This window comes from Ochlerotatus camptorhynchus, unplaced genomic scaffold, assembly GCF_037179485.1.
Source record: "Ochlerotatus camptorhynchus isolate MF236.1 unplaced genomic scaffold, CSIRO-AGI_Acam_v1.1 ptg000228l, whole genome shotgun sequence".
Lineage (NCBI taxonomy): Eukaryota > Metazoa > Arthropoda > Insecta > Diptera > Culicidae > Ochlerotatus > Ochlerotatus camptorhynchus.
This window is the reverse complement of record NW_027040718.1, coordinates 864,816-892,789: the sequence shown is the minus strand read 5'-3', so window position 1 is coordinate 892,789 and position 27,974 is coordinate 864,816. Positions and strand designations below refer to the sequence as shown.

The window sequence follows — 27,974 nt, the reverse complement described above, 5'->3', positions numbered from 1 at the left end:
TCAAGTTGATGGAGGATAGTTTAAATTATTCAGCTGAAAAGCGCAGTTTTTAGTTTTACTTGGACAGTGGTTGCTGGTACCAGGGAGACTTTTTTTTTTATTAGAGTAGGTGCAATAGAAGTACTCAACAGTTTTTCAATTTGACTAAAACCCTTACACAAAAGCTTGCAAAAAATGCGTCAAAGTGCGGATAACGTTGCTGGTGGTAGGATTTTTGTCATTGAACCACAAAAAAACGGAAAGGTGGAACGGATAATACAAGCAGAGGCAAAAAGCCACACATTCGATGAGGCGATTGATATAGTCGGTGAGTGTTTTTTAATGGTGGGATTTAATTGAACTAAATTGATCGTGTGTGTAGTGTGCTTCCTTGTTTCGTTAACTAGTAGTGTAAAATAGAGACAACATTGTGCAAAATGTATGAAAACGGTGTTTCAATTGACCGTTCATAAACCCGACCCGACCCGAATTATTGTTACTAAACCGTTTAGTTACATAGAACTAGAATTTCTAAATAAGAAGTATGTTGGATTCAACCCGAATTTAAATGATCTATTGACATCAGTAATATATATATACCTCAAGTAAATGAACTTGAATTGAAACACAGAAATGATTTTTTAGTGCCAGGAAGTGGAGCATATCATTGCCGAAGACTAGCGCATCTAGCTATAGAAAGAACGCTTTTGCATGCAGTGATGGTGTTAAATTAAAAAAAAGCAGGAGAGTCTGTCCTAGGGACACGAAGGGAAGGTTGGCGTAGGACCGCGATTGGTCGGTACAATTGTTTTTGCGCTAAGTTCTTCTAGTTGATTACAATCTATAAACATAAAACTCTTTAAATATTGCAAATGATGGCCGATTGTGTGAAAAGGGCCGAATCAATCTAAACCTGATACGGTTCATCGCTATGAATTTATGAGGTTTTTCCATGATTGACATTATTTGGTAAGATTTCTTCATTGCAAATAGTAGTTATTTTAACAAATATCGTGGAAAACAGGCCAACATTTTAGATTACAAGCTGGAAACTTTTTTTTTATCCCTGAGGCTGTTCCCAATTGCTGGATTAAATTAAACTTTTGATTAAAAATTATCGAAGGAATGTTATCGATTAATCCTGATATCCGAGCGTGATTATAACTGATAGACAAAAAGGTAGATTTTAACAACCATGCACGAAAACTGGTCGATAGATAACACAGGCATTTTCTAACATGAAAAAATCTTTCAAAATGTCACTTTAAGCTTCGAGTTAAATTTTACGTGCCAAATGGGAGAAGGTTTTCTGTTGAAAAAAGAGGTTGTATCCAAGACACGACCGTAGATTTGACGTAGGATTACGTGGTCGAAATGAATATTCGGCGACTGTGTTAGGGAAACCACTTTTTGCAGGCAATCGGTGATAATTTTGATCACCATTGCAACAATTGGACATATGTGTGATTTTCAATAGTGACCTATTGAAAATTGATAAAGTGTTTATTTTAGCAGATTCGTACAAAAATTTGCAATCCATCGCTTGTTTAGAATTAAAATCCATCCGCTATTGACAGAGTTATAAGTGGACAAAACCTAACCACTTTTCGTAACGCGGTCGATTTAAGTTTTTTTTTCAATTGCACAGGCGTAATCCTACGTAAAAAATAGTTGTTTCAACAAGATTAAAAGTTTCGAGAGATATTTAAAATTACCAAAACCGACAAAAACCTCCAACTTACACTACCCAAGTAGCATTTCTTGTTTTATTGCACTCTATTAGTGGTTATTGAGATCAATTTTATAAAACCGTCAATAAAATTAATAGCTCCAGCACAACCTCTTGATAACCGCTATAAGATCGTCTTCCAGCCTAGTGGACCACTCTTGATAAGGTTTATAGAGCATGTTTGAGAATCACAATAAAACTGTATTAAAACCTTTTGTCAGAAAGCCCCATACTCTACAAAAGGTTCTCATAGCCTCTTTAAGAGTAATATTGTATTCAAGCAGTTTTATTACACTTTGGTGAAAATCAGTTATAAATCCAATTTAATTTTTATGTGCTTCGAAGCAACCGCCATAAATTCGCTTGTTGTTGTTCTGTTCTGCCGAAACTTTTTTTTTCCATGTGGAAATCTTTAGCGGTAAAAATAGGTTTGAGTGTTGATGTCATGATCACAATGCAATCAATTTTGTTTCATGGTGACATTAGTGAAAATCTTAAAGAAAATATATGACTTTTTAGAAGTTCCAAAACATATGCGCTTGAAATTTTATCGTGTATATTGGGATAATATGAGCGTTAAATAAATGCGCCACCAAAATAATTCAAGTTAACAAAAAAGATTGTTTCAGAAATCAAATGAATTTGATGGAATCATCTTAATTTTACAGAAAATTGATCTCAATAAATAAATTCATACCAATGCACACTGGAAATCATTTCGGATCTCTAATTTAGCCATTATTTCATTTAAATTTCTTGAAGTTTATTCCAAGGCTAATGGCATTTTCATAATGACAATATGGCGACAGAGGACAGCAGGCAAGAAAAACACCAAGCGCAATTTCTTAGAATGTCTAATGCTTACATTGCACACTGGGTCAGGAATGCAACTTAGCGGAGTAAAATTAATAACTCCGAAACGAAGCATTTCCGCGACTTGGTGTCTTGGGAAAAATTTCTCATTATAATAAGGATCATCTATTGACATATACAAATAATTCAAAACTCTTCCGCAAAGATGGCGCCGCAATCTAACTTCTTTCTCTGACGTTTTGGAGACTTGATGTCTTAGGAAAAGTTGTTTATCTTAACAAAATGAACAGCTCTTTCAAAGACGTTAAATTTCCACAATCTACTGGTTCCAAGTTATATGGAGTTAAAGAAAAAAATGTCGAAAATATGGTTTTTTCTTTCTATTTCAGTTTTTTTTGCTTACAACCATATAGGACCGAGAAAACCATATTTCGACATTTTTCTTTAACTCCATTTAACTTGGAACAAGTAGACTGTGGAAATTTTACGTCTTTGAAAGAGCTGTTCATTTTGTCAAGATAAACAACTTTGCGCAAGACATCAAGTCTCCAAAACGTCAGAGAAAGAAGTTAGATTGTGGCACCATCTTTACGGAAGAGTTTTGAACTTTTTTTTATGTCAATAGATGGCCCTTATTATGATGAGAAATTTTGCCGAAGACACCAAGTCGCGGAAATGCTTCGTTTCGGAGTTATTAATTTTGCTCCGCTAGGTTGCATTCCTGGCCCAGTATGCATTGGATGAAAGCAGAACAGAAAAGCACAATGCATGATTTTATTACGAGCACTATTTTCTGTTTACAAGAGCAATTCATTTTTTTATTTGAGGGCAAATGAATATTCCTATTCTACGGGTGCAACCGATGAATTTTACAAACATTTGGAAAAGTTTTGAATGGTACATTAACCTTTATGAAAAATTATGCGTGATTTCAACTTTTTTCTCCTAGAACTGTCACCATTCCATATATTTCGACCAAGATTCGACAGTGTCACCCCATGTATATGCGAGCGAGAACGGAAGAATTATAGAGATTGCTGACGTTTTTCTAACGCACACTACGTCGCGTATACGGCGAAATGTTTTCATGCTCATGCTAACAATTTTGTTGATTTTCTTTGCGCTCCGCTTGGAAATACCGGAAAGTTTTGATTCTTTTCTATGTTGTAAAAATAAACCGCCTATTTACACTTCTGACAAGTTGCAACTGAATGCTTATAACTGTTTTAAAATAACTGTGTCATGGCCAACTAGTTTTATTGCGCTTACTTATATAGCAATATAAGGATTTATTTTTGGGTTTTATAAGGGCGATTCATTTTGCTTTTTTTTATACTTCAAGACAGTCATAAAATCTTTAATAAGTAAAAATAGCATAAGCATCAGGTGGTTTTTTTATAAGCTTTATAGGGGTTTTGTAGATAGCTATAAAATGTTCCATGACTTGCATTGTATATGACCGTCATAAAGCTGTAGGTCATGGTTGCAGCTGCAATAAAACCTTTATAATTTTTCAATATGGCCAAGCAGCTCTAGATTTCTTACTTGGGTATACAGCACAAGATGAAACAAATCCCTACAAATTATATTCGACTACAGCATGGGTTCGATTTTTAAAAACAAATAAATTTTGACTTCTTAGCTTACCACAGGTTTCAATAATTGCTAAGCTTATTATTTGATAGCGTCCAAAGCTTCAAAATTATTCGGAAAATATTAAATAGAGTTGCAGAGCACAAGAAAATTAAAGCTCTGAACGGTTTGGTGCATTTTTTTTAAACTTTTGGTTAAAATTTGACGGATGGAAAGTTATTGATTAACCCTGCTATCCGAGCGTCGTTATTTCTGACAGACATGAAGTTAAATTTTGAAAACCGTGGCTGAGTTCTACTTGAAAACCGATTGATCTGTAACACCGGGATTTTCGAACATAAGAAATATCATTCGAAATGTCACTTTTAACCACGAGTTAAATTTAACTCGGCAAATGGTTCACAGTCTAAATATATTGGAAACGTCTTGCCAAAATCAGATTCTTACTGTACTGAGAATTTAAAGTGTGAAATTGACTAATTTGATTATGTTTCTTCAGTGGGATCAGTAGATTTTTTTTATAAATACGGATATTTTTTTTCCACAAAAACCATATCGATACAATATCCAACCAGCGTTTTTTTTTAAATAAAGCCTGTTCACGTTAAATTTTGGACACATTTCTTTCAGTGTAGTTTTTGAAATATTTCATGGACCACTGAAACGTTTCACTTATATGACAGCTGAAGCTCTCCACTATATTTCGGGGTACAACATGTTTACATTCTTGTTCAGTTTGGTAAAACCTCGTCGAATCAAGTGGAAGTACGCAAACGCATTTTGTACGAACGGCAGCAAAATCCAACGTTGTCGGTACGCGATCTCGCCAAAAAGCTAAATCTGCCAAAGAGTACCGTGTTTAATGTGTGCAAATCGTTTGACCAGCACTTATCTGTGGATCGGAAGGTTGGAAGCGGAACAAATCGAAATGTATGCTCTCGACAAATGGATCAGAAGGTGATATCCATTATTGAGAAACATCCAAATCTTTCAGTTCCTAATATGGCTCGCAAAGATGGAAAAACCAAATCATATGTACAGAAAGTGAAGCAGAGGCATGGGCCGGTGGTGTAGTGGTAAGCGTGATTACCTCTCACCCCAGCAGGCCTGGGTTCAATCCCAGTCGGCGCCGCCGGGATGTTCTGAGGCATAACATCTCTGATCACGCCTTCCTTCGGATGGGAAGTAAAGCCGTTGGTCCCCGGTTCATGAGTTGATGGGTCGATAGGTAGGGTCCAGGTGTGGGAGCTGCCTCTCTGGCGTCGGTAGCATTGGTGCTCAGCACGGAAAACAAGATCGACGGAAAACAAATCAAGGAAAAAAAAAGAGGCATGGGCTGAAGAAAAAAAGGTGCCCAATCATAATGATAAGCAAAATTTCACTGCAAAAAAGTCATGCTGAGGAGCTTTTCACCCAGTTTTTTCAAAAAATGTCTTGTATCATAATGGACGATGAAATATGCGTGCTCGAAGACTTTCAACAGCTTCCGGGTTTGGCTTTTTATACTGCAATGCAAAGGAATGCCGTTGCCGAGTGTTTTCGGACAAAGAAGCTTTCGAAATTCCCCAAAAAATATTTTGTTTGGCAGGCCATACCGGCACTATCAACAAAGACTAGGGACAGAATTTCGACTAGGGTGGCGTACGCTTTTTGATGTACTTGGGACTAATAGGCTAGTCAAGTAGTGAGCCCATTTAAAATCGTTAGTTTCCACCGGTTGGTAATATCTTCGGCAAAGTTTCAAGTTTGGATATATAAATATAAAAACTACTACTTTTCATGATTAAAATCATAAAGCATAGTAAAGCCTAAAATAAAAATACGATTAGTTTACTTTGGGAAATGGCTCTAGTGTTGGCTTTTATTAATTTTATCTAGATGAATCTAATGGATATTTTTGGTCGCTATTGAAAATTTAGTCGATTTCTGAATTTTTGTATGGGCCCAAATTAGGGGCATGTAGGCCAATATTACGTCCATTTCCCCTATAAAAAAATCAATATGTTAAAAACCAAGTCTGATATGATTTTGACGTCTTTTTAAGAGTTTTATATTTTTGACTAAATAGTAATTTTGTCCATTGTAACGACTGTAACATGGTCGCGATGCATGGTAGTCTAGTTGCATAGGAGTATTGAGCAAAAACCCAAAACTTGATAACTTCTAAAAAATACACTACCCATCATAAGTTTAAGGACACCCCCAAAAAACCATGCAAATATGTTTTGTTCAATGATCTCTCATTTTACGGTCAATTTTCGATCTCCAAAGGTTATTTGAATGGTATGAATGGTATAGCATAAGTGTTCTACTCAAGGGGTAAGTCACTCAGCTCATTGTGCCGAAATTATATTCTACACAGTTTGGGCACATCCATCGGCACATTTTCGGCATACCTTCGGCACAATCTCGTAGGCATTAGATTGTAGTAAATAAAATGGGAGCACTGCTGGACAACTGTCATTGAAGTTTGTTCAGAACATTACGTGCTGTTTGACTGTATGTTCAGGGACATCTTCCGATTGAATATACCAGAGGAAGTCAGACCAGCAGTTCACTTATAGATCTAAATACGAAATGTAGGTTCTAGAGCGAACTCAAGAGGAAGAGGCAGTTTATCAGACCTCATTAGTACCCTTAATTCAAATAACTCTGCAACTCACACAAAACAAACTAAAGAAGTCTATTCGTCACCCTCTATAGTCGATCTCCAACAATGCTCCCCACCGGTTCCAACTATTTCCGGACGAAATGCTAGGTTTCTGATCTTCCTTTGAGGGCATTATTAAACACTAAAACACTGGACTTTTATTACCCTATGGATCACAAAACACACAAATTTTGCACACCCGCCACTTCCCGCGTCATCCTCAATCCGATTTATCCATGTGATTTCAAACCAAAACATTCAAGGTGTCAGAAATACCGGGATGCCGGGATGGGTATTTTACAAACAATCGCAGCTTGCTCTATGACCGGCACAATAGTCACAGTTGCGGCACATTGACAAAAAAGATGACCCAAGATAGGTGTGCGGAGTGACCTACCCCTAGGTTCTACTACTACTTTTATTTCAAAATTTATCCAACCCAATTCTGAGAAAATCAGTCACGATTCTTCAGAGTAAACTTTGAAAAATATTGTAACTTTGGGTGAACTTTTAGCACACAAAATTTGAAAATTATATGAAACAATTTGCCTACGAGGAAAGTTCCATTCAATACCTTTCAAATGATCTAAAGAGAACGAAAATTGGACGTAACATGACAGAGATATGAACATAACAAATTTGTCGTGTTTTTTTGGGGGTGTCCTTAAACTTATGATCGGGAGTGTATATCTCAACAACGAAAAAAAATCTAATCTCTGAATTTTTATATATTGAGTAAAAAAGCCGAAATTTTCAAGGGAAAATAAAAAAAAATATTGCGCCCTCTGTCTAGAAACCATGAAGACCACAAAAGAAAACAAATACAATCATTGTTTTTCAATACAATTTTTTGTTTAAATATTATTTTAATTTTTAATTACCTTCCATTTGATATTTTGATATTTGAAATCGGTTTAGTGCTTCAAAAGCTATGAATAAGTCATTAAAAAATTGATTTTTTGACCACCTTAACACGAAAATTGTCACCCTAATGACAAAATAAGAAAATACGGGTCTAATATTTTGCGATAATGAAGAAAACTATCAATTTTTACGAAATTCTAAGAACCTATGCAATAACTGAGCGTCTGTCCACCATGGAGGTGCGGCTCAAACAGCGTCTGCCTGGCATCCAGCGGCTGAAACAAGAAATGCTTATCCCCGAAAGCTATACCCAAGATGGCAGCCCCATCACGGCGGATAGGAGACCTTAGGCTAACTACCTACTGTCCCCGAAACTTTACAACTGTTACAGAAACCAATAGAGAAAGATCACGGACTGATATTACGGCAACGACTTTTAGCGCAAAACAACGGACAAGAATTGGAACATGGAATGTACTAACGCTAGCCCAACAGGGGAAGCTGGCACAACTCGCCAGCGAGGCTCGACGCATGAAGCTCGAAATCCTGGGACTAAGCGAAGTCCGTTGGCCAAACTTTGGAGAACACAAGCTGCCGTCGGGACAGGTACTACTCTATTCTGGTATTCGAGGTGAAAACGCTCCCCGCCACCGTGGAGTTGGTTTCCTGCTTAGCGCCCAAGCAAATGCGGCGCTCATCAAGTGGGAACCTATCAATGAGAGGATAATCGTTGCCAGATTCAGAACGCGGGTTCGTAACCTAACCATAATCCAATGTTATGCGCCAACCGATGCTGCCGAGTTACAGGACAAAGAGAACTTTTACAGTCAACTGAATGCAGTCGTGGATAAAATTCCGAGAGGTGACATCAAGATCTACATCGGCGACTTCAATGCGAAGATCGGCTCCGACAACACGGATTATGAGCGTGTCATGGGGCGCCATGGTCTTGGCGAAATGAGCGAAAACGGTGAGCTGTTGGCAGAGTTTTGTGGCAATAACGACATGGTGATCGGGGGTTCGCTCTTCCCCCATCGACCAGTGCACAAAGTCACGTGGGTTTCCCGTGATGGACATACCGAAAATCAAATCGACCACATCTGCATCAGCCGAAAATGGAGAAGGAGCCTTCTTGACGTTCGGAACAAACGCAGTGCCGACATCGCGTCTGACCACCATCTCCTCGTTGGAGAGATCCGCCTTCGTATCGCGCGGGTCCAGCGGCGGGAGGAGCGGCTCGGACGGCGATTCAACACACGCCGATTGGAAGATCCAGCAGTAAAAAGGTCATTCGTCGAGGAACTGGAGACCAGAGCTGCGGATATTCCTGATGGTGGCAGCGTAGAAGAGCAATGGACGGCGATCAAGGATGCCTTTACTGAAACGAGTGAAAACAACCTGGGCGAGCTGCGCGCTCAGAGAAAGGAGTGGATCACGGATGACACCTGGAGGAAGATAGAGGAGCGGAGAAATGCAAAAGCCGCGATAGAGCGGGCGAGAACCAGAGGAGCGAAGAACCAGGCCCGCCAACTGTATTCGGCTCTCGAGAAGGAAGTGAAGCGCTCGTGTAGGCGGGATAAGCGAGCGTGGGTGGACTCCCTAGCCGATGAAGGTGAGAAAGCCGCAGCAACAGGCGATATCCGTCTCCTCTACGATATCTCACGACGCCTGAGTGGAGCAAGGATGAATCCTAGGATGCCAGTGAAGGACGCGACTGGTCAGTTGCTCACCGACCCCACTGATCAGCTGAAACGCTGGTTTGAACACTTCGAACAGCTTCTACAAGTTTCGTCGGTCAACCAGCCATCAACATCTCGGTATGAACCGCCAAGAGTGCGACGCATCACTCGCGTCAATTCTGAGGCGCCATCCCTACCGGAGATCGAAGCTGCTATCCGAACCATGAAATCCAACAAGGCTCCCGGGGTCGATCGCATATCAGCAGAGATGCTCAAAGCTGACCCCATGCTATCTGCACAAATGTTGCATCAACTATTCTGCAATATCTGGGACACCGCGACTTTTCCGGCTGACTGGATGCAGGGCGTCTTAGTGAAGGTCCCAAAGAAGGGGGACCCAACTGTATGCGATAACTGGCGTGGCATTATGTTACTGTGTTGTGTTCTCAAAGTTCTATGCAAAGTTATCCTCAACCGGATACAGGAGAAGATCGACGCGACTCTCCGACGGCAGCAGGCGGGATTCCGTGCTGGAAGATCCTGTGTGGACCATATTGTCTCGCTCCGCATAATCTTGGAGCAGGTCAACGAATTCCAAGAGTCCCTTTACTTGGTTTTCATTGACTACGAAAAAGCTTTCGACCGACTCAACCACGAAAACCTGTGGGGCGCCCTAAGGCGCAAGGGAGTTCCGGATAAAATCGTCAACCTCATCGAAGCTCAGTATGAGGCTTTCACGTGCAGGGTGCTGCACAACGGAGCCCTATCTGACCCTATTCGGGTAGTCGCTGGAGTGAGGCAAGGATGTATTCTATCACCGCTACTGTTCCTCATCGTAATCGACGAGATAATGGTTGGTGCGATCGACCGTGTGCCGAACCGTGGGTTGCTCTGGCAGCCTATTACAATGGAGCATCTAAACGACCTAGATTTGGCGGATGACGTTGCTTTAGTATCACAACGGCGTTCTGACATGCAGAGTAAGCTCGACGATCTCGCCGAACGCTCCTCAGCGGCAGGTCTCAACATCAACGTCAGCAAGACTAAATCGTTGGATATCAACACGGGAAATCCATCCAATTTTACGGTAGCTGGTCAGGAAGTGGAGAAGGTTGAAAGTTTCCAATATCTTGGCAGCCAGATAGCGTCGGACGGCGGAACCAAGAGTGACATAGGTGCACGGATCAAGAAGGCAAGGGCTGCTTTTGCGAGTTTACGAAACATCTGGAAGTCAAATCAGATTAGCCTCCGCACGAAGATCCGAATTTTCAACTCTAACGTGAAATCTGTACTGCTGTACGCTAGCGAAACATGGTGCGTATCAGCGGAGATCACACAGAAGCTGCAGGTGTTCATCAACCGATGCCTGCGGTATATAATTCGTGCTTGGTGGCCTCACAACTGGATTTCGAATGCCGAGCTCCATCGACGGTGTCACCAGAAGCCGATATCGACAGAAATTCGGGAACGTAAGTGGAGGTGGGTTGGCCACACTCTACGGAAGAGCGGAAATGAAATCTGCAAACAAGCGCTGGATTGGAATCCAGCCGGACATCGCAGCAGAGGCAGACCCAGGGGCTCATGGCGGCGAAGCCTAAACAAGGAGATTAAGCAAGTCGACCGGAATTTGACCTGGGCCCAGGTCAAGGCGAAAGCAAACAATCGCCCAGGATGGAGATCTTTCACGTTGGCCCTTTGCGCCAGGGATGGCGCTCAGGACACTTAAGTAAGTAAGTATGGAATGGCTGTATACATATATTCGTGTTATTGTGGTATGTGCTTGAGTAGCCTACTACGAAAATAATTCACTATATTGATGGTTCAGTGTTTCGCTGTGCTTTGATAACATGTTTATTCCCTTGAGTCATTTTTTTTGGATAGTCAATCACCATTATTTAAAAAATGTAAAAAATTTCCTTAGCCATAATATATAAACAACGACTTCAATTCATCCACACACACTAACACCACCATCAGGTGGGATAAATACCAATTGGTGCTGTTTGTTTGTGAATGTCAGCTAGCAGTTACGACAAATCAACAAAAGCAGCGACGGGTATTTTAGAAGTTTTTGCTGACCTTTCCTTTCGATCTACTGTCCAATTTCAGGGTTCGGTCGCACGGGTTGGCACGTTTTCCTGGTATCCTCCTTGATTATGTTGGCCGTTATCAATGAAACCATGGGCATATCGATCCTCATCCCAGCTGCTCATTGTGACCTGAATCTCTCGGCAACCGATAAAGGCGTGCTCACCGGTGTGAGCTTCGCAGGTGAGTCTTAAGTACTGAACAACTGAGTAGGTAAATTCTTCCCTGTTATTTATCATTCGCCTCACTTGGGGAGCTTTAATTGCCATCTGACAGAAGGGCAAACACCCACTACTGCTCAGTGAAATAGTAAACACGAGCGTTAATTTTAAACTTTGTTTCCTAGAGGCATAATCTTATCGCAAGCAAGGGCGAATGCTGTCACGTTTTCGGGTTGATGAAATCTTAAATTGACACTAGATTCACAAGCAACATGACCCCGGATGTAAAACTGTCCCTCAGTTTTAAAACGTGCTGCCCATTGTCGACATTTATGACCGCTTCCGTATTATGACTGGATCAGCTGTTGGAATTGTTTGAATACTGTCAAGAAGATGAACTGAATTTTCTCAACAGCTGTGCGGCTACTCTTTGCCATTGCGTTGATTTTACGGGGCATTTGCTTTCACTGTTTGCATTGTGTTTTATCTATGGGGTGCGGTGCAATCTTCTAGCAGTGCATTTAAAGCTCATCTTTCCGGGAAGCGGAATGAATAGCAGGGTGTGTAGAAAACAGCTATAATACATTCTTTTCTGTTTTTCCCCATTCTGATATCATCACCTCGCTCAACAAACCCAACAGGTATCATCTTGACGTCGCACTTGTGGGGTTATGTGGCAGACACCAAAGGGCGCAAGAATGTGATCGTGGTTTCGCTCGTAATCACGACCCTTTGCTCGCTGGTGTCGAGCATGGCGGTAAATTTCACCACCATCGCAGTGCTCCGGTTGCTCGTCGGAATGTGGTAAGAATCGTTTGTCTTGTGTGGTTTGAAGAAAGAGTAATTTGTTTTAACTTTATGGTAGATATTTGAACTGGTGATGGTCAAGGTGATAAATAAAATACATGTATTTATTATTCAATTGCGGAAAGCTACATTTATATTTTATTTTATTCGTTCGTTAATAGCTGCCTATTTGAATTAACTGGTAAGTGAAAAGTTTCGGCATTTGGGTTGAAATTTATTCTTAACCATTCGGTACTCGCGCCAACTTTTATAGCACGAGCACTCGCGTGTTGTACAAAATACAACAGAATAATATTTTTGACTAGAAGGCACTTCTTGAGACCTGATGTTCTCCAAAATATTCTTCAAGTATTAGTCTATTGGACATAGGTATTAAGTTGCATGAAACATGTGGTGTTTCACATTGAGTGAGTTGCATGGTCAGTAGGTTTTTAATTTTATTTTTCGTGTTGTACTTTGTGCTGAAAAGCTAAAATTATATGTCATCAGGTTCATGCAACATACCTTATACCTTATTTTCCAAGGCTGTTCATTTTTCTAGCGGTGCATAGACAAAACATTGCAATCAAGGCATCACATCTACATTAGACTGATGCAAATTTTGACATTTTTGGTCCACAATGCTCAAACGGTTCCAAATCGGGTCCTGATTAGTCTCCCAAAATTTGAACTCATTCGATAAGCAACTGACTTGGCACAAACCATTTGAAGTTTATATGGAAATTACTATAGGAAAACCAAATGTTTTGTTCATATCCATCTAACAATTTACCATATTGCTCTGCTTTAAAAAATGATAACTGAACTCGTAGAAAATTTTCTCAGCTACAACTTTGTCCTTAACCACTTTTCAATATAATGTAAGCATCAAAAGTTATCAATAATTCAAGCCACTAATGCCTTAAGATTATGCTCAATCAACTGTTCAGCAGGCAACATTGGTGTTTCTGGCGCTTGGAATAGAGCACAAAAATCATGGCTACTATGTAACACTGCAAGATACAGTGTTGCTTACAAAACAGCTGCTTGATCATGCCATAAGATTATCAATCTCTTAAACAATTAATAACTATTTTATTTGACGTTTGGCTCAATAACTATATTCTGCCAAGTTGAAACTGAGAAAATTTTCCACAAGTATAGCTTTTGAATTTTTTAACGGTGCCATATGGAAAAAAGTTTGGATTTCCCATAGTAATTTCCATATAATCTTCAAATGGTTTGTGCCAAGTCAGTTTCTTTTCAAATGAGTTCAAATTTTGGGAGATTAATCAGGACCCGATATGGAACCGTTTGAGCACTGTGGAGCAAAAATGTCAAAATTTGTATCATTCTAATCTACATGTTCAAACACAAAAAAGTGAAATTTTCAACGATTTTTATTTTGATTTGTGATAGTATTGCCTAAACCTGACGATGTCATCTTATAAAGATCCTTCATCTGTCATCGAGGCCAATGAAAACCTCGCATTGAAAAATTCTCATTGGAATACAAGATATATGTCTCTTATCTGGACCAAATAATTAACCAACAATTCCGGAGAACTTCACTAACAAACACTTCTTTTGACGATTTCTCGCGAACTAAAGCTTAATCTCAAAAACTAACAACACAAACAGGTAGATGCATGGTTCCTCTATTATTTGGTATAGTTTGTTAACGAGATTGTTCTTTTATTCGCGAGAAATCAGTGATTGACATGTTTGTTTACAAAAGCAATTACGCCCAAATCTCAAAGTTCTCCGGAATTGCGTTTTTAATCATATCTCATCTACAAATTCATTTGTCTTAGCCACAAGCTTATAATTTTTTTTACGTAGGACTACGTCTTTGTGGACTATACTGGAGTGCATATAAAAAAAATGGCGTGACGAAATAGTGTCAGGTTTTGACCACTTTTTACATGGTCATTTATGAATGAAATGAATTTAAATTACACCATTTTATCCAGATTGAATGTAAGATTTGTGTGGTATAAAGATGATAGTTGTTTATCAATGTTTAACGACTGCAATCAAATTCCATGTTTTAACATGACAGCATGACCAGAAAGCAGGTTTCTGTATTCAGTGAAGTTATTTGGATGAACAAGACCTATCGCATGATTGGTCTCTCAGTTCAGAAGTCACTCACCATGCAGCGCTAGTGTCATTTGATTGAAAAGGCTTGCTTAAGCAGACTACAATCACTGAAACAGAATCTTATTCAGAGAGTGAGTCACTTTTTCTCTGAAGGCGTAGGTTACTCGTGCGCTGAGTGACCTACACTTTTAGATTTTTTTCTATACAAATCAATAAAAGTGACTTAGTGTCAGTGAGTTAGTTTCGTTTTTAGTGTATTGACTAGACAGGATGTTGCTATCTTTAGTAAAGTTATTTAGATGGATAAGACCAATTGTATATAGAGAACGGCACAACCAATGCAAGCAGAACATCCGGGATGCCAAACGAAATAGTTGGACTGACTTCCTGGAGAGCATAAATGCTTCCCAGTCGTCCGGGGACCTGTGGGCAGGCATGGCAAATCATTTACATTCATTTCGTGCATTCATTTACATTCATTTACTTCTAACTTTTTCACTTTATTCACTTTACATTCACTGAAAAACATAGGTAAGTTCTGTTCGCCCCGGTTCATCATGCATAATATATACAGATTTGAGTTATTCTAAAAGGTTGTAGTTAATGACAAAACCTACAAAAGCTTCATACATCATTTCATGGAATTCTGTTGATGAAAAAAGTTAGAGGCAAATGAATGTAAATGAATGCACGAAATGAATGTAAATGATTTGCCATGCCTGCCTGTGGGGAAAAGTTAATTCCTTTAGCGGGAAAAGGCGCACCACACCGCTCTCAATCGAGACTAGTGGAACAAACATCACCGACCGTGATGCCGTAGCTGAGGAGGTCGGCACCTTTTTTGCCTAGCTTTCCGATATCATCCAATATGAGCCCACCTTTCTCCACAAAACAAGACCATCTACTGCCGATAGTGTAAATTTCCAAATTCCACAAGACAGCATCAACTCTCCAATTAACCAAGAGTTTTCCTTCGAGAAGCTGCAGTTTGCATTGCGATACAGCACCGGCAACTCCCTTTCTAAAAAATCTTCCTATCGGCGGATTATTAGACATTTACAACGAGGTGTGGCGTACTGGTGACTTTCCGGCCGCTTGGCGAGAAAGTTTGGTGATCCCGATCCCAAAGGCCAACGCCACCACTCGAGGTACCGATAAATTCAGTCCGATTGCGATAACCAGCTACGCAAGCAAGGTGCTGGAACGCATGGTCAATCGTCGACTTCGCGCTGCATTGGAGGAAAATGGATACTTTGACCACCGGCACCACGCCTACCGGGCAGGAAAGGGAACCTCCACGTATTTCGCTTCGCTGGGAGAACTGTTGAAGGACACGCAGGAAAAGGGTCACCACGCGGAGATCGTATCCTTGGATATCTCCAAGGCCTTCAACAGAACATGGACGGCGTTAGTTCTTCAAGAGCTCATCACCTGGGGAGTCAACGGAAATATCCTTTCCTTTATCCGAGGCTTTCTAGCAAGACGATCGTTTAAAGTCGCCGTGGGGAACACCAAGCCTTCTTCTTTCTCGGAGGAAACAGGGGTGCCGCAAGGCTCGGTTATCGCGGTGACGATTTTCCTAATAGTGATGAACCGGATCTTTACTCGTTTGCCACTTAACATCCACATTCTCGTCTACGCGGATGACGTGCTAATTGTGGCCACCGGCCGCACCACCGCAAGGACCCGCATCCAAGCACAAGCAGCTGTATCGGCAGTTGCCAAAAGGGCGGCCTCAGCCGGGTTCCAATTCTCAGCTGCAAAGAGTATCCGCTGTTACGTCTGCGCTTTCGGTCACCGAGTCGGTGGCGCCTCTGTCAGGATCGGGGCTCAACCGATCCCCCTAAAAAAAAAAAAAAAAAACGGTTCGAAGGTCGAATCGACACCGCAGTCGCCATCAAAGCGGCTGCCTACTTGGCAAAAACATCGGGTAACGAATGGATCTATCTCCTCGAGGAGGGGAACAGAATCCTCCGTACAGCAGCCAATACCAACCTCCCCCCAATAGCCAAGAGCCACTGGCTGGGAGGAAAAAGTTGGCAATCGAGACCATTAAACATCGAAAGCCGAATTAAGGACCAGTTTAAGGCAGGAGACAACTCGGCAGCGCTCAGACATTCCGTCGCGGAGATGCTAAACTTGGTACCCCAGGCATACGCATCGTTATACGGACGAGTCCAAATCGCACAACGGAGTTGGGATAGGCATTGCGGAAAAGATCTCGCCAACGAGCTTGAGCCTACCGCCACAATGCTCGGTTTTTTTTTCTGCAGAGGCAGCGGCGTCTTTAGAAGCAGCAATCACACCATCCCCCCCCCCCCAACACAGTATTCGCTTGGGTTCCAGAGCATTGTGTCATCATTGACAACTCCGACCCTGACAGACTGGCCGGGGCGGGACCATCTGGTGCCAGGTACACCGATGAAGTCACCCTTCCGGACATAAAGCGATGGGTCGAAACATCCATGCAGGCTAGTTGGCAAAAGAATGGTTGGCAAACCAAGGACCGCTTCTAAGGAAAATCAAGGAGAGCACGCGTCCTTGGGAACCTGTAGGAGCAACGAGTGATCTCCAGGCTTCGCACAGGTCACACCCGGCTCTCACACGATTTCGGCGGAGAAGTTTTTTGCAAGGCCTGCGTCGTTTGTAATATTCCAGCCACCGTCGAGCACATGTTCTGCGCGTGTCCAAAGTACGAGCTCGTGCGTAAACACTACGGCCTTATGGGGAATATCGGCGACATACTGGGCGAAGAACCTTCGGTCCTGGCTTCCCTGATCTCCTTCCTGAAGGACGCTGATTTGTTTTCAATGTTTGATTCCTTCCTTTTGACCGTCGGGGCATCTCTACCGGACGGGGGCACCGCCCTCCACGGTGGAGCTCTGCCTTGTTCGGATTAGTCAATAAGTTAACTCAATGTAGATGGTCTAGTTTGTTCTTCTGGGTTTCCCAAATTTTAAATGTCATCCAACCAAAACTCTGTAAATTCCAACTGTGTTTTTTTTTCAAGGCAGGCTTTATACCTCTGATATTTTTCCTGCAAAGTGAAGAACTAGCCAATGGCAAAGGGTAGGCCACTCCGCACACCAGTCTTGGGTCATATTTTTTGTCAATGTGCCGCAAGTGTGCCGATCTTGCCGGTCATAGAGCAAGCTGCGATTGTTTGTGAAATATCCATCCCGGCATCCCAGTATTTCTGACACCTGGAATGTTTTGATTTGAAATCGTAAGGATAAATCGGATTGAGGATGACGCAGGAAGTGGCGGGTGTGCGAAATTTTGGTGTTTTGTGTTCTTTTCGTAATGTGAAAAGCAACGGTCTATCAGCGGCCGGAAAGAGTTGGAACCTAGTGAGGAACATTGTTGGAGACTGACTTTAGAGGATGATGAATAGACTTATGTATTTTTTTTTTGTGTGAGTTGCAGCATTATTTGAATTAAAGGTATTAATGGGGTCTAATTAACTGCCTATTTCTCTTGAGTCCACTCTAGAACCTACATTTCGTATTTAGGTCTATAAGTGAACTGCTGGTCTGAGTTCCTCTGGTATATTCAATTAGAAGATGTGCCTGAACATACAGTCAAACAGCACGTAATGTTCAGAACAACTTCAATGACAGTTGTCCAGCAGTGCTCCCATTTTATTTACAACAATCCAAAGCCTAATAGATTGTGCCGAAGGTATACCGAAGATGTGCTGATGGATGTGCCCAAGCTATGACGAATCTAATTTCGGCACAATGTGCTGAGTGACTTACCCCTTGGCCAATGGCTAAAATTCACTAAAATAAAGAAGAACAATTACGTCCGTAGAAAATCCGTGTTTTTCATTCGTCGCCATCTTGAACACTAAACATGGAATGTAAACACCAATCATAGTCTTTTTCATCAATGACTCCCAGCTATACCTTAGCGAAATTTTTCACTCCTACATGCAATATTTCAAAAGTTACAGTGATTTGAAGGTGTCCAGATTAATGTGGATACAGACCTTAGTACCATTTAATCGCACATTAGGAGTTTTGACTGTACCTTACGTAATTTTTAAAAAAGATACAGTATTGTCTGATAGTTCCCATTGTTCATCTAGTTGTATTTTACATTTACAGCATCTCCGCCCCATCTGCTACAATTTATGCGTATCTAGGTGAATTCACAAAGACTGAGAAACGCACTGTGATTATTTCGTTTGCTAGCGTTGCCGTTGGATTATCTTACATATATACCGGAAGTGAGTACAGTTTACATTAATAAAATAAACATTCATTCCATTGATTGTGTCTTAATTCATTTCAGCTTTCGGGTGGATCATTTTGTCTTTCGATTGGCGTATCGACATTTTCGATCTAGTCGAGTTTCGTCCATGGCGTCTGCTTTTCATTGTCTACTCCCTGCCGGGAGCGATTGGAGCCGTTTGGTTGATGTTCTTACCGGAAAGTCCAAAATTCTACATTTCCCGCGGACGAGACGACAAAGCGCTAGGTATTCTTCGGAAAATCTATTTGGATAATAATCCCGGATCGTCGGAGGGTGATTTTCCAATAAAGAGATTCACTCCGGAGAATAATGAAACAGTTGATTCCATCCAGCAGAAAGGATTCCTGTCCATCTTGGGTAGCATGTGGAATCAGACCGTGCCTCTGTTCAAACGACCAAATCTTCTCTATTTTACGGTTTGCTGTGCACTACAATTTGGTATGTTCGTTGTGTAAGTATTCTTTGTCAGAGTTTATGGAATTCATATGATTATATATTTCGATGTCTTCTACAGTTCTGCTGGAATGGGTCTATGGTATCCGGAAATAGTAAATCGAGTGACGAAAGCAAATGGAAATGATTCTGCGACAATATGCGAAGTATTGCGAGGAGTGGATATACCAGATGAAGACCTACTACTGAACGTTGAGGGCCAGTGTAACGATCACGTTACTAGTGATGTATTCGTTTACGTGATTGCACTCGGATCTATCTACACTTTTCTGTATCTAGCAATTTCGGCTATGCTGCGAAAGATCAGCCGAGGATATATTCTGTTCATCAATCTGATGATCTCTGGTGCATCTGGAATTCTGCTAGTGTTCATTAACGAAGCGTACTTTGTTCTAGTACTGTTCTGTTCCTTTATGGTGTTTGCAGGAATATCGATTTCTATAGTTAATGGTGCAGCTGTATCGTTGTTTCCGACCAATGTCCGAGCCATGGCAGTCTGTCTGAGTTTGATGATGGGTCGACTAGGTAGTGTAGTGGGGACTAATTTGATAGGCTTGATTATGGAAGAGAACTGTAATTTGACGTTTATTTTATTCGGTAGTTGTTCTTTGGTAGGTGCCATGCTGACAGTCATCCTCCCCAGCCGGTAAATGACCTCCTCTAATCCATATACTTCTTATAGCTTTAAGCAATCGATTTGAAAATTTTCTATGAATAAACTTTTCTAGTCAAACTTGACAGCTTAGTAGAAAAATTTACAAACTCCCTATGCGCTTACTGGTGTTTATTTTCGGATGTGAAAAACTTACACCAAAAAACAAACTACGTTTGGAATCCGACCTTGTCCATATCATCGTATCATCGCCCCATTGACAAGCGACAAACGTGATGTGCAAGGATTCTTTTCCCCCCATCATCGCATCCACCCACTCACTGACTGTGACGCGAGAAGAAACTCGATTTCTGGCACTGCTTCTGATTGTCTTTGATGTTGACGTAATATGTTGTTGGCTCTGCTGCTGTGTACTTGTCCATGAGTTTTAGTTTTGTCGTTATATTGCATATCTTTGGAAATTGTTCTGGTCCTACCGGATGAACGTGGATGTAGCTGAATCGAGTGAAAAGAACAGACGCTGGGAATGGCAGATCGTGCTCGGTCGTAAAGCGATTTTGATTGCTGGAATCATGCTAATTAAATTTCCATAAGCGTGTCACATAAAATTGTGGAACGGAACTCAAATTCTTTCGAACTTGGGCCTCATGTCTGACAGTATAGAGGAAAAGTACTACTGTGCAGTTTTGATCAATACTTTCGGTCGATTTTTTTTTCATTATAGTCACTTTAACACCGTTCATGACATTCGATGATAAATAAATCCTAATTATCCAATATAGCTTTATAAATTATTTTGGCTTTTTTGTATAGCTCTTGAATCGTCAAATTAACTGACGTCGTAAAACGCCTTAAAAGAGCCAATATCGAAAGCCAATCAATTTCTTAAAATTAATTAAATCCAAAATGCCCTTTTAACGACCTTATAACTCCAAAATCGTCCTGAAATGGCTCAAATCCTGCCAAAATGGATTTAAAATAGTCTAAATCGCCTAATATACAGAATTGGCGAAAGACCGGTTGCGTACCGGTGCGGTTCACCAAAGCACAACACGTGTTCTCGACTGCTACACACCGTGTTTGATTATGATGCTGGTTGTGTTTCCACCAAAGCTTGTAAACCAACGCGTGTTTCGTTTACACGACATTATATGTAACTATTTTAAAATAATCTAAAAACATGTTACCCATACCAACAATATATGACCGCCACCATTTCAAAATCCAAGATGGCGACTTTCGGTTAGAGAAAAACAGGGAAATACTGTCAATACCCCACAATATGGGTATTTTTAGAATCGGGATGACGTGTAGGGACCGGAAATCAATGTCTGACGGCATTTTGAAATCCAAGATGGCGACTTCCCGTTAGAGAAAAATAGGGAAATACTGTCAATACCCCACAATATGTGTATTTTTAGAATTAGGATGACGTTTAGGGACACACAACCGTCTTCGAGGAAAGGAATTTTGAAAGTGTAGATGCTGTATAACAAACGTCCCAGTAGACTTCCTTCGATTTCCGGTCGCTACACGTCATCCCGGTTCCAAAAATACCCATATTGTGGGGTATTTGACAGCCTTTCCCAGTTATATAACTAGAAGCTGCTATCTTGGAATTCTAAATGGCGGCAGACATCGATTTCCGGACCCTGCATGTTATCCCGATTTCAAAAATACCCATATTGTTGGGTATTTGACATTATTTCTCAGATTTTATCGAACCGGAAGCCACCATTTTGGATTTCAGAATGGCGTCATACGTCGATTTCCGGTCCCTTAGCGTCATCGCGACTCCAAAAATACCCATATTGTGCAGTATTTGACAGTATTTTTCAGATTTTCTCTAATAAACAGCTGCCATCTTGGATTTCAAACTGGCGTCAGACATCGATTTCCGGTCCTTACACGTCATCGCGATTCCACATTTTTTTCTCTAACCGGAAGCCGCCATCTTGGATTTCAAATTGGAGTCATACATCGATTTCCGATTCCTACATGTTACCACGATACCATAAATACCCATATTGTGAGGTATTTGACAGTATTTACCAGATTTTATCTAACTGGAAGCCACCATATTGGATTTCAAAATGGCGTCAGACATCAATTTTCGGTTTCTACATGTCACCACAATTCCAAAAATACCCATATTGTGGGGTATTTGACCTTGAATTTTGATCATCTAAGCTTTAATTCACTTGCACATTCGGCAGTACTGCACCTCCATTTACAGCTTCTTCGCCCAACCTTTTAACCACAGACAAACAGACGTAACTCTTTGAAAAAGTTTTTCTTGAAAAAATAGTATTTCAAAACATAGGACCTCAGTAACGACATCTCTCGGGCTTCTCGCGGAAAACAAGCTTGCTCGCTAACTCGCAATCAATATTGCATAAAAGTTCTATAGAATTAACAGAGAAAGCATTTATCACAGACAAACAGACATAACACTCGCAATTTGTTCTTCGAACAAGCATATAACGATCAATTTAAAAGTATCGTAATTGGTAGTACCGCCACCTGTGGCGCGCATAGTCATTTCCCTTGAGTTTGACGTTTACACACTACCGCCATCTGTTCAGCGTACTACCAACAATCAATACGAAACTAACGATTTTAAATTGGCTCACTACTTGACTAGCCTATTGGTCCCAAGCAAACGATTAACGAACCCCATTCTAGTCGAAATTCTAGTACTACGCAATGTTTGTTTTGATTCGCTATGAAAGTTTCACAGATAAAATGAGGGGTTATTGGTCTTCGAAGAGAATACCAAAGCTGAGCCAAAAAGTTGAGCAAGTTATTTCGGGACCTTCTAGTCTTAGAGTTACCTCTATGGTACTACCCAGTACCCACCGCAGTGTACTCAACAGATGGCGGTAATGCTTTAGCGACGATGTTTTACAGTGAGAATTATTCAATGTGTTATGTCTGTTTGTCTGTGATAAATGCTTTCTCTGCTCCAACCGAATTGGACGATCGGTTCCAAGAGCGTTGAACAGCATGGTCCGGTATATTCCTTCGGATGCGCAGTATGAAAATTCATTTTTGTTTGTCCATTATCTAATTCTAATATCTATGAATTCAAAATTGAACATTTGCGATGTGAATCAAAAATCCAAGAGCACGAATATTGTTTGCATGCTGTCCAGATTTTTACGCTCGCCATAATTTCAATCAATCACCCCTCGGTTTGACATTAGACACTTACCGGTGCAATGGCAGTGTTTTAGGAGGCTCTGATTTGGAAAAAGAAAGCATTACAAATGACTTTCGTAAAACTGACTTCGTTGTATAGAATCATTCACTGGCCCAGGTAGATTGGCAGTCGCTTGACTCGTGTTCGTCCATTGATGAAGCCGTTAACTACTTATGTGCCTCTGAGGAGACCTGCTCCAAAACCTGCATGTTCTAATGCTTGATTACAACACTTGAAGCGTGTGAGATCTAAGGCTCTTCGCAAATACAGCCAGTTTCGTAATACACTCTCAGTGACACGTTCAGCTTTGATTTTTTTACGGTCACATTGGGCCTCGTCGACTCTGCCATCCAGAAGCTGAAATTCTCGAACGCTGTTGGGCCTGACGGGAGTTTTCTTCTCCGCTTTCAAAGCTGTTAAATATTTCATTACAGCTAGGTGTATTCCCTTCTCGTTACAAATCTTCGTTCATGTTCCCGATTTTCAAGAAAGGAGACATACGAAATGTGGAGAATTACCGAGGAATTACTTCACTTTGTGCCAGCTTCGAAAGTATTCAAGATAATCATCAACGACGCTTTATTTGCCAGCTGTAGAAACTACATTTCTCAACAAACCTCACTCCTTTAATTTCCCTTTGCCTACGAAATATGGAGGCAGGAGCACAGGTTGACGTCGTATACTCGGATCTCAAGGCTGCATCCGACCGGGTTGATCATGCCATTCTACTTGCCAAACTCTAGAAGCTCGGTCTATCTCAAGGACTCACTCGTTGGTTTGAATCGTATCTTACCAATCGATAGCTTTGTGTGAAAATCGGTCCTGATAAATCGGAATATTTTTCAAACAACTCAGGCGATCCTCATGGTAGCAATTTGGGACCGCCGTTATTGTCGATATTCATTAACGCAATCGGTTTGATACTTCCAACTGGCTGCCGGTCATTCTATGCAGACGATGTCAAGATGTACGTAGTTGTGCGATGCTTCACTGATTGTTTGCGGTTGCAGCACCTGATCGATGGTTTCGAAGAGTGGTGCTCGAGGAATTTCCTCACGTTAAGTGTTCAAAATGCAAGCCAAAACCTATTGCATTAAATAATACGATCGATAACCAACCTCTGCAGCGTGTGGACAACGTTCGTGATCCGGGAATTACACTTGATTCTGCTTTGACATTTAAGCTACATTACACGGATATCATAGCCAAAGCTAACAGGCAACACCCTGTATCCCCTTTACATTACACGGATATCATAGCCAAAGCTAACAGGCAACTCGGATTCATCTTTAAGATCTCTGATGGGTTTCGAGTTGGAATTAGGTGTACTAGTATGGTGTCCGTATGAAACAGTTTGGAAAGCGAGGATTGAGTCTGTTCAGAGTAAATTCGTTCGTTACGCTCTTCGCCACCTTCATTGGAATGATTCAACGAACCTTCCACCCTACGAAGATCGTTGCCAACTCCTGGCTACTGAAAATCTTGAACGTAGGCGTAAGATTAACCAGGCAGTTTTTGCAGCAAAAGTGCTGATAAGCGAAATCGACTTTCCCGTTTGGTTGAATTCGAAATATATGCACCTGAACGAGTGCTACGATCGAGGAGTTTCCTGCATCTCGGACACCGAGCAACTAATTACGAATTACATGATCCATTACGGTTCATGTCTGCACGTTTCAATAAATTCTATGGTTTTTTCGACTTCAACTGCACAGCGAAAATCTTTCATCACCGGATTCAACGTAGTCTGCTGGATAGGTGACGATACGCGATTTCCTGTTTCAATTTTTTTTTGTTCCCGATCAACTATGTGATGACGGCCTCGACTTTACTGATCCAAACTCCATGCCATAGCATGCGATTAAAGGCTGACTAAAAGTAAATTGGTACGCCCTCGCGCGTCACTAGCACGCCTCTAGTGTTAGGAATCGAAAATCTTTGACAGTGGTTTGTTTACACTTCTATAGAGAACAACTGGTGCAAGTTTGATCATAGTAGCCGATCGCGTTCAGAAATAACGTCAAATGAAACTCGAAAGAAGAAATTCCGGAAAATCCGGAGTGGTCCGGTTCCAAGCTGGCTAAAGCGCTGAAGATGCCGAAAACAACAGTTTGTCGAGGGCTCAAAACCTACAACGAAACCCTGAGTGTGGAAAGGAATCAGTGGAGCTACGAAAAACTGGAACCAGGGATCGTCAGCTGCGCAGCAAGGTGTTTAAGTGCGTTAAAGCCAACCCCGATCTTTTGATTCGGGATGTGGCCAGAAGGTACAACGCCAACTTTCAAACGGTGCGGAACATCCTTGCCAGGGAAGGATACAAGTCGTACAAAGCCATTAAACATCCGAACCGGCACAAGAAGCAGAATTCTTGTACGATTGTGTTTTGACGAAACTCAAGGGCTGCACTTTGATCGATGGCGAAACATACGTCAAACTCGATTTTAAGCAGCCTCCCGGTCAAAAGTTTTATATCGCGACTGGACGTGGGGATGTGCCGGGAAGATTCAAGTTCGTGTTTGCCGACAAGTTCACGAAGAAGGCCATGATTTGGCAAGCGGCGGGGCAGTCAAGGACATCCAGCAAATGCGGGCAAAATTGAAGAAATGCGCTGATTCCGTGTCCGTTTCCACTGTACGGGCGCTGATGGGCTCCATCAAGAGGAAGGTTCGAGATTTCGTTCGAACATAAGAAATTTAATCATCTAATGCTGTAACTTTAAAGTTTTAATAAAAGTACTGTAAAGCAACCATTAATAAACTTTTTAAACTTATTGAATCACGCATTACAAGTCTTTTTGTGTGTACTAATTTTCTTTTAATGGCTTTGTTTTTTATGCTGAAGACCATATTAGAATTATTATGCGGTGTGTTTCTTTTTATTATTATTTTGTTTTTGTGTCTTTTTTATTTTGTTCCTTGTATTTCAAAAAAATATGAGGTTTTTACGCCTATTTGCACATATATTGGCCAAATAGGCTTTTCCCCATCAATCTTCATATAGACATCAAAAGTCCGATGAAGAGAATAATAAATAAATAAATAAATAGGCCATACCAGGTACACTTCGGTTTGTTTTTTTCCGTCGATCTTGTTTTCCGTGCTGAGCACCAATGCTACCGACGTGCCAGGAAGGCAGCTCCCACACCTGGACCCTAACTATCGACCCATCAACTCATGAACCGGGGACCAACGGCTTTACTTCCCATCCGAAGGAAGGCGTGATCAGAGATGTTATGCCTCAGAACATCCCGGCGGCGCCGACTGGGATTGAACCCAGGCCTGCTGGGGTGAACAAAATTGAATATGTGGTTGCTATTGTAGTGATCACCATGATTGTTATATTCAGTTTACACCATCAACTGTAAAGTTATAAAGATGCGAGGTCCATCCCAGTCTTGTACGGAGTAAGAAAAGTAAACTCATGTCTGTTTTCGCGATTTTTTTCATCGGTATTTTTGATCGTGTGATCTCGAGTTGCAACCAAATTTAGTGCAACTTCTTTCAAAAATCAGAAAAAAATGCAAACAAGCATATGGTGGTATTAAAATGGACGTCAAAAAAAAACGAAGGGTAAACTTGCTTGCTTGTAGATTCCGATATTAGAAACAATTGCTTCTTCTATGAAAACTCTCTAAAAAATATTTAGATTTTGGACGCTTAGATTTTCTGAAAAAAAAGCATTTTCCCAGAATAATTTCTAATAATGTGTTCAAAGGGGGAGAAAAATAACTGAAATAAATTAAATCAATATCATAAGATTGAAATTTGAGGTCCCACAGACAAAGTTTGTTATTGTGATAACCGATAAAGTTGATAATATCGAACATATTTTTTCAAATAAAATTCCCATTACAATCAGCTATGCAACCATGGGCGGTCCAGTAATGATTGCAGATCATGTTTTACGAATTACACAAATGAACATGGCCATAAATTAAATCAGCTGCTACCAATCGCATTCCTCCGCCTCTATAAATGGTCTTCATTTTATTCTGTGATGATATCACCACATATTATTATGATACACAGTGTCAATGGTTATTCCACAGTGTGTTCTGGTTCATGAGCACATCGGACGGTAAAAGGTCAACGCATTTCACACGGGCGCGCTGCAGGTTAGGGTAAATATCGTTAAGGGCATTGGGGAAGTGAAACCAGAAAAACGTGCAAAAATAAATCTGTCAACGCACGTGGACTTGTTTTGCTCTCGTACCTGCCATGAATGGAGTCAAGAATCTTCGAAGCAGTAGGCCGTTTGCTCATCGCAGTAGGTCTTCGGGCAAGTTGGAACAACATTTTTGCAGCATCATTTTTCTTGGCCTGCTGCAGTTGGGAATTTCCCCGCAGCGAGGCATACAAATGCGTGATTGTTATTAATAATTTCAATTTATAGTTATAAGCTCAGCAAAACTTCTATGAGCAATTTAGTAAAATAGATTGCTAAAGCGAGTAGAAGATCGAGGTGTGCTTCTTACCTTGGTCTAGCGTGTTGGGCGTGTTTGGTCTCCAGTTCCTGCAGGAGTCGAATAGCATCAGCCATGGACGTCGGCTCATCCTGTGGTCGGGCTTCGGTGAAAGAACTTAGATCTATGAGCAGAGTGCATACCAGCAGGGCAACGAGAATCCGCTGGGAGAATGTGGACGACGCTGAGAATGCCATTTTGATGTGATAAATCGGTTTCCAGTAATGTGGAGGCTTTTCTGAGGGAGAATCTATAAATAGAGAAATGCAAAATAAGCAAACAATTCGTACCAAGTGCTGCTTGATTTTAAATTATGAATATGTAGCGTCCAGAAAAACCATGGGGTAGAGCGTCGTTTATCAGTGAGTGTCTTGCACCTCATTGAATCATTAAACGTAATACGATAATTAATGACCCTTTGCTGCCAAAAATGCACTCTCATGGAATGTGAAGTAGTCATTCATTGGTAAACGGTATTGAATGATAAAAACATCGATATGAATGATAAAATCAAAACGGATTCACAACAAAATTTAGTGCAC

General features: G+C 41.0%; 2 protein-coding genes across 4 annotated transcripts in view; one reads left to right on the top strand and one right to left on the bottom strand.

The window, feature by feature from the left end:
* The window catches only part of LOC135704004 (neuropeptide F), a 71,768-nt gene that overhangs the window by 17,157 nt on the left and 26,637 nt on the right, over nucleotides 1-27,974 (bottom strand). For all 3 annotated transcript variants that reach the window (XM_065225369.1, XM_065225368.1, XM_065225370.1), the window contains exon 2: nucleotides 27,445-27,682. In XM_065225369.1, coding sequence (XP_065081441.1) covers nucleotides 27,445-27,629 — 185 coding nt within the window. In that variant the 5' untranslated portion in view covers nucleotides 27,630-27,682. The remainder of the gene's footprint in view (nucleotides 1-27,444; nucleotides 27,683-27,974) is intronic.
* On the top strand, nucleotides 65-19,868 carry LOC135703993 (synaptic vesicle glycoprotein 2B-like). Its single transcript, XM_065225353.1, has 7 exons — nucleotides 65-105; nucleotides 165-307; nucleotides 11,417-11,578; nucleotides 12,198-12,360; nucleotides 18,555-18,676; nucleotides 18,742-19,153; nucleotides 19,217-19,868. Exons 2-7 carry the CDS (start codon nucleotides 175-177, stop codon nucleotides 19,803-19,805), a joined length of 1,581 nt encoding a protein of 526 aa, XP_065081425.1. The 5' UTR covers nucleotides 65-105; nucleotides 165-174; the 3' UTR covers nucleotides 19,806-19,868.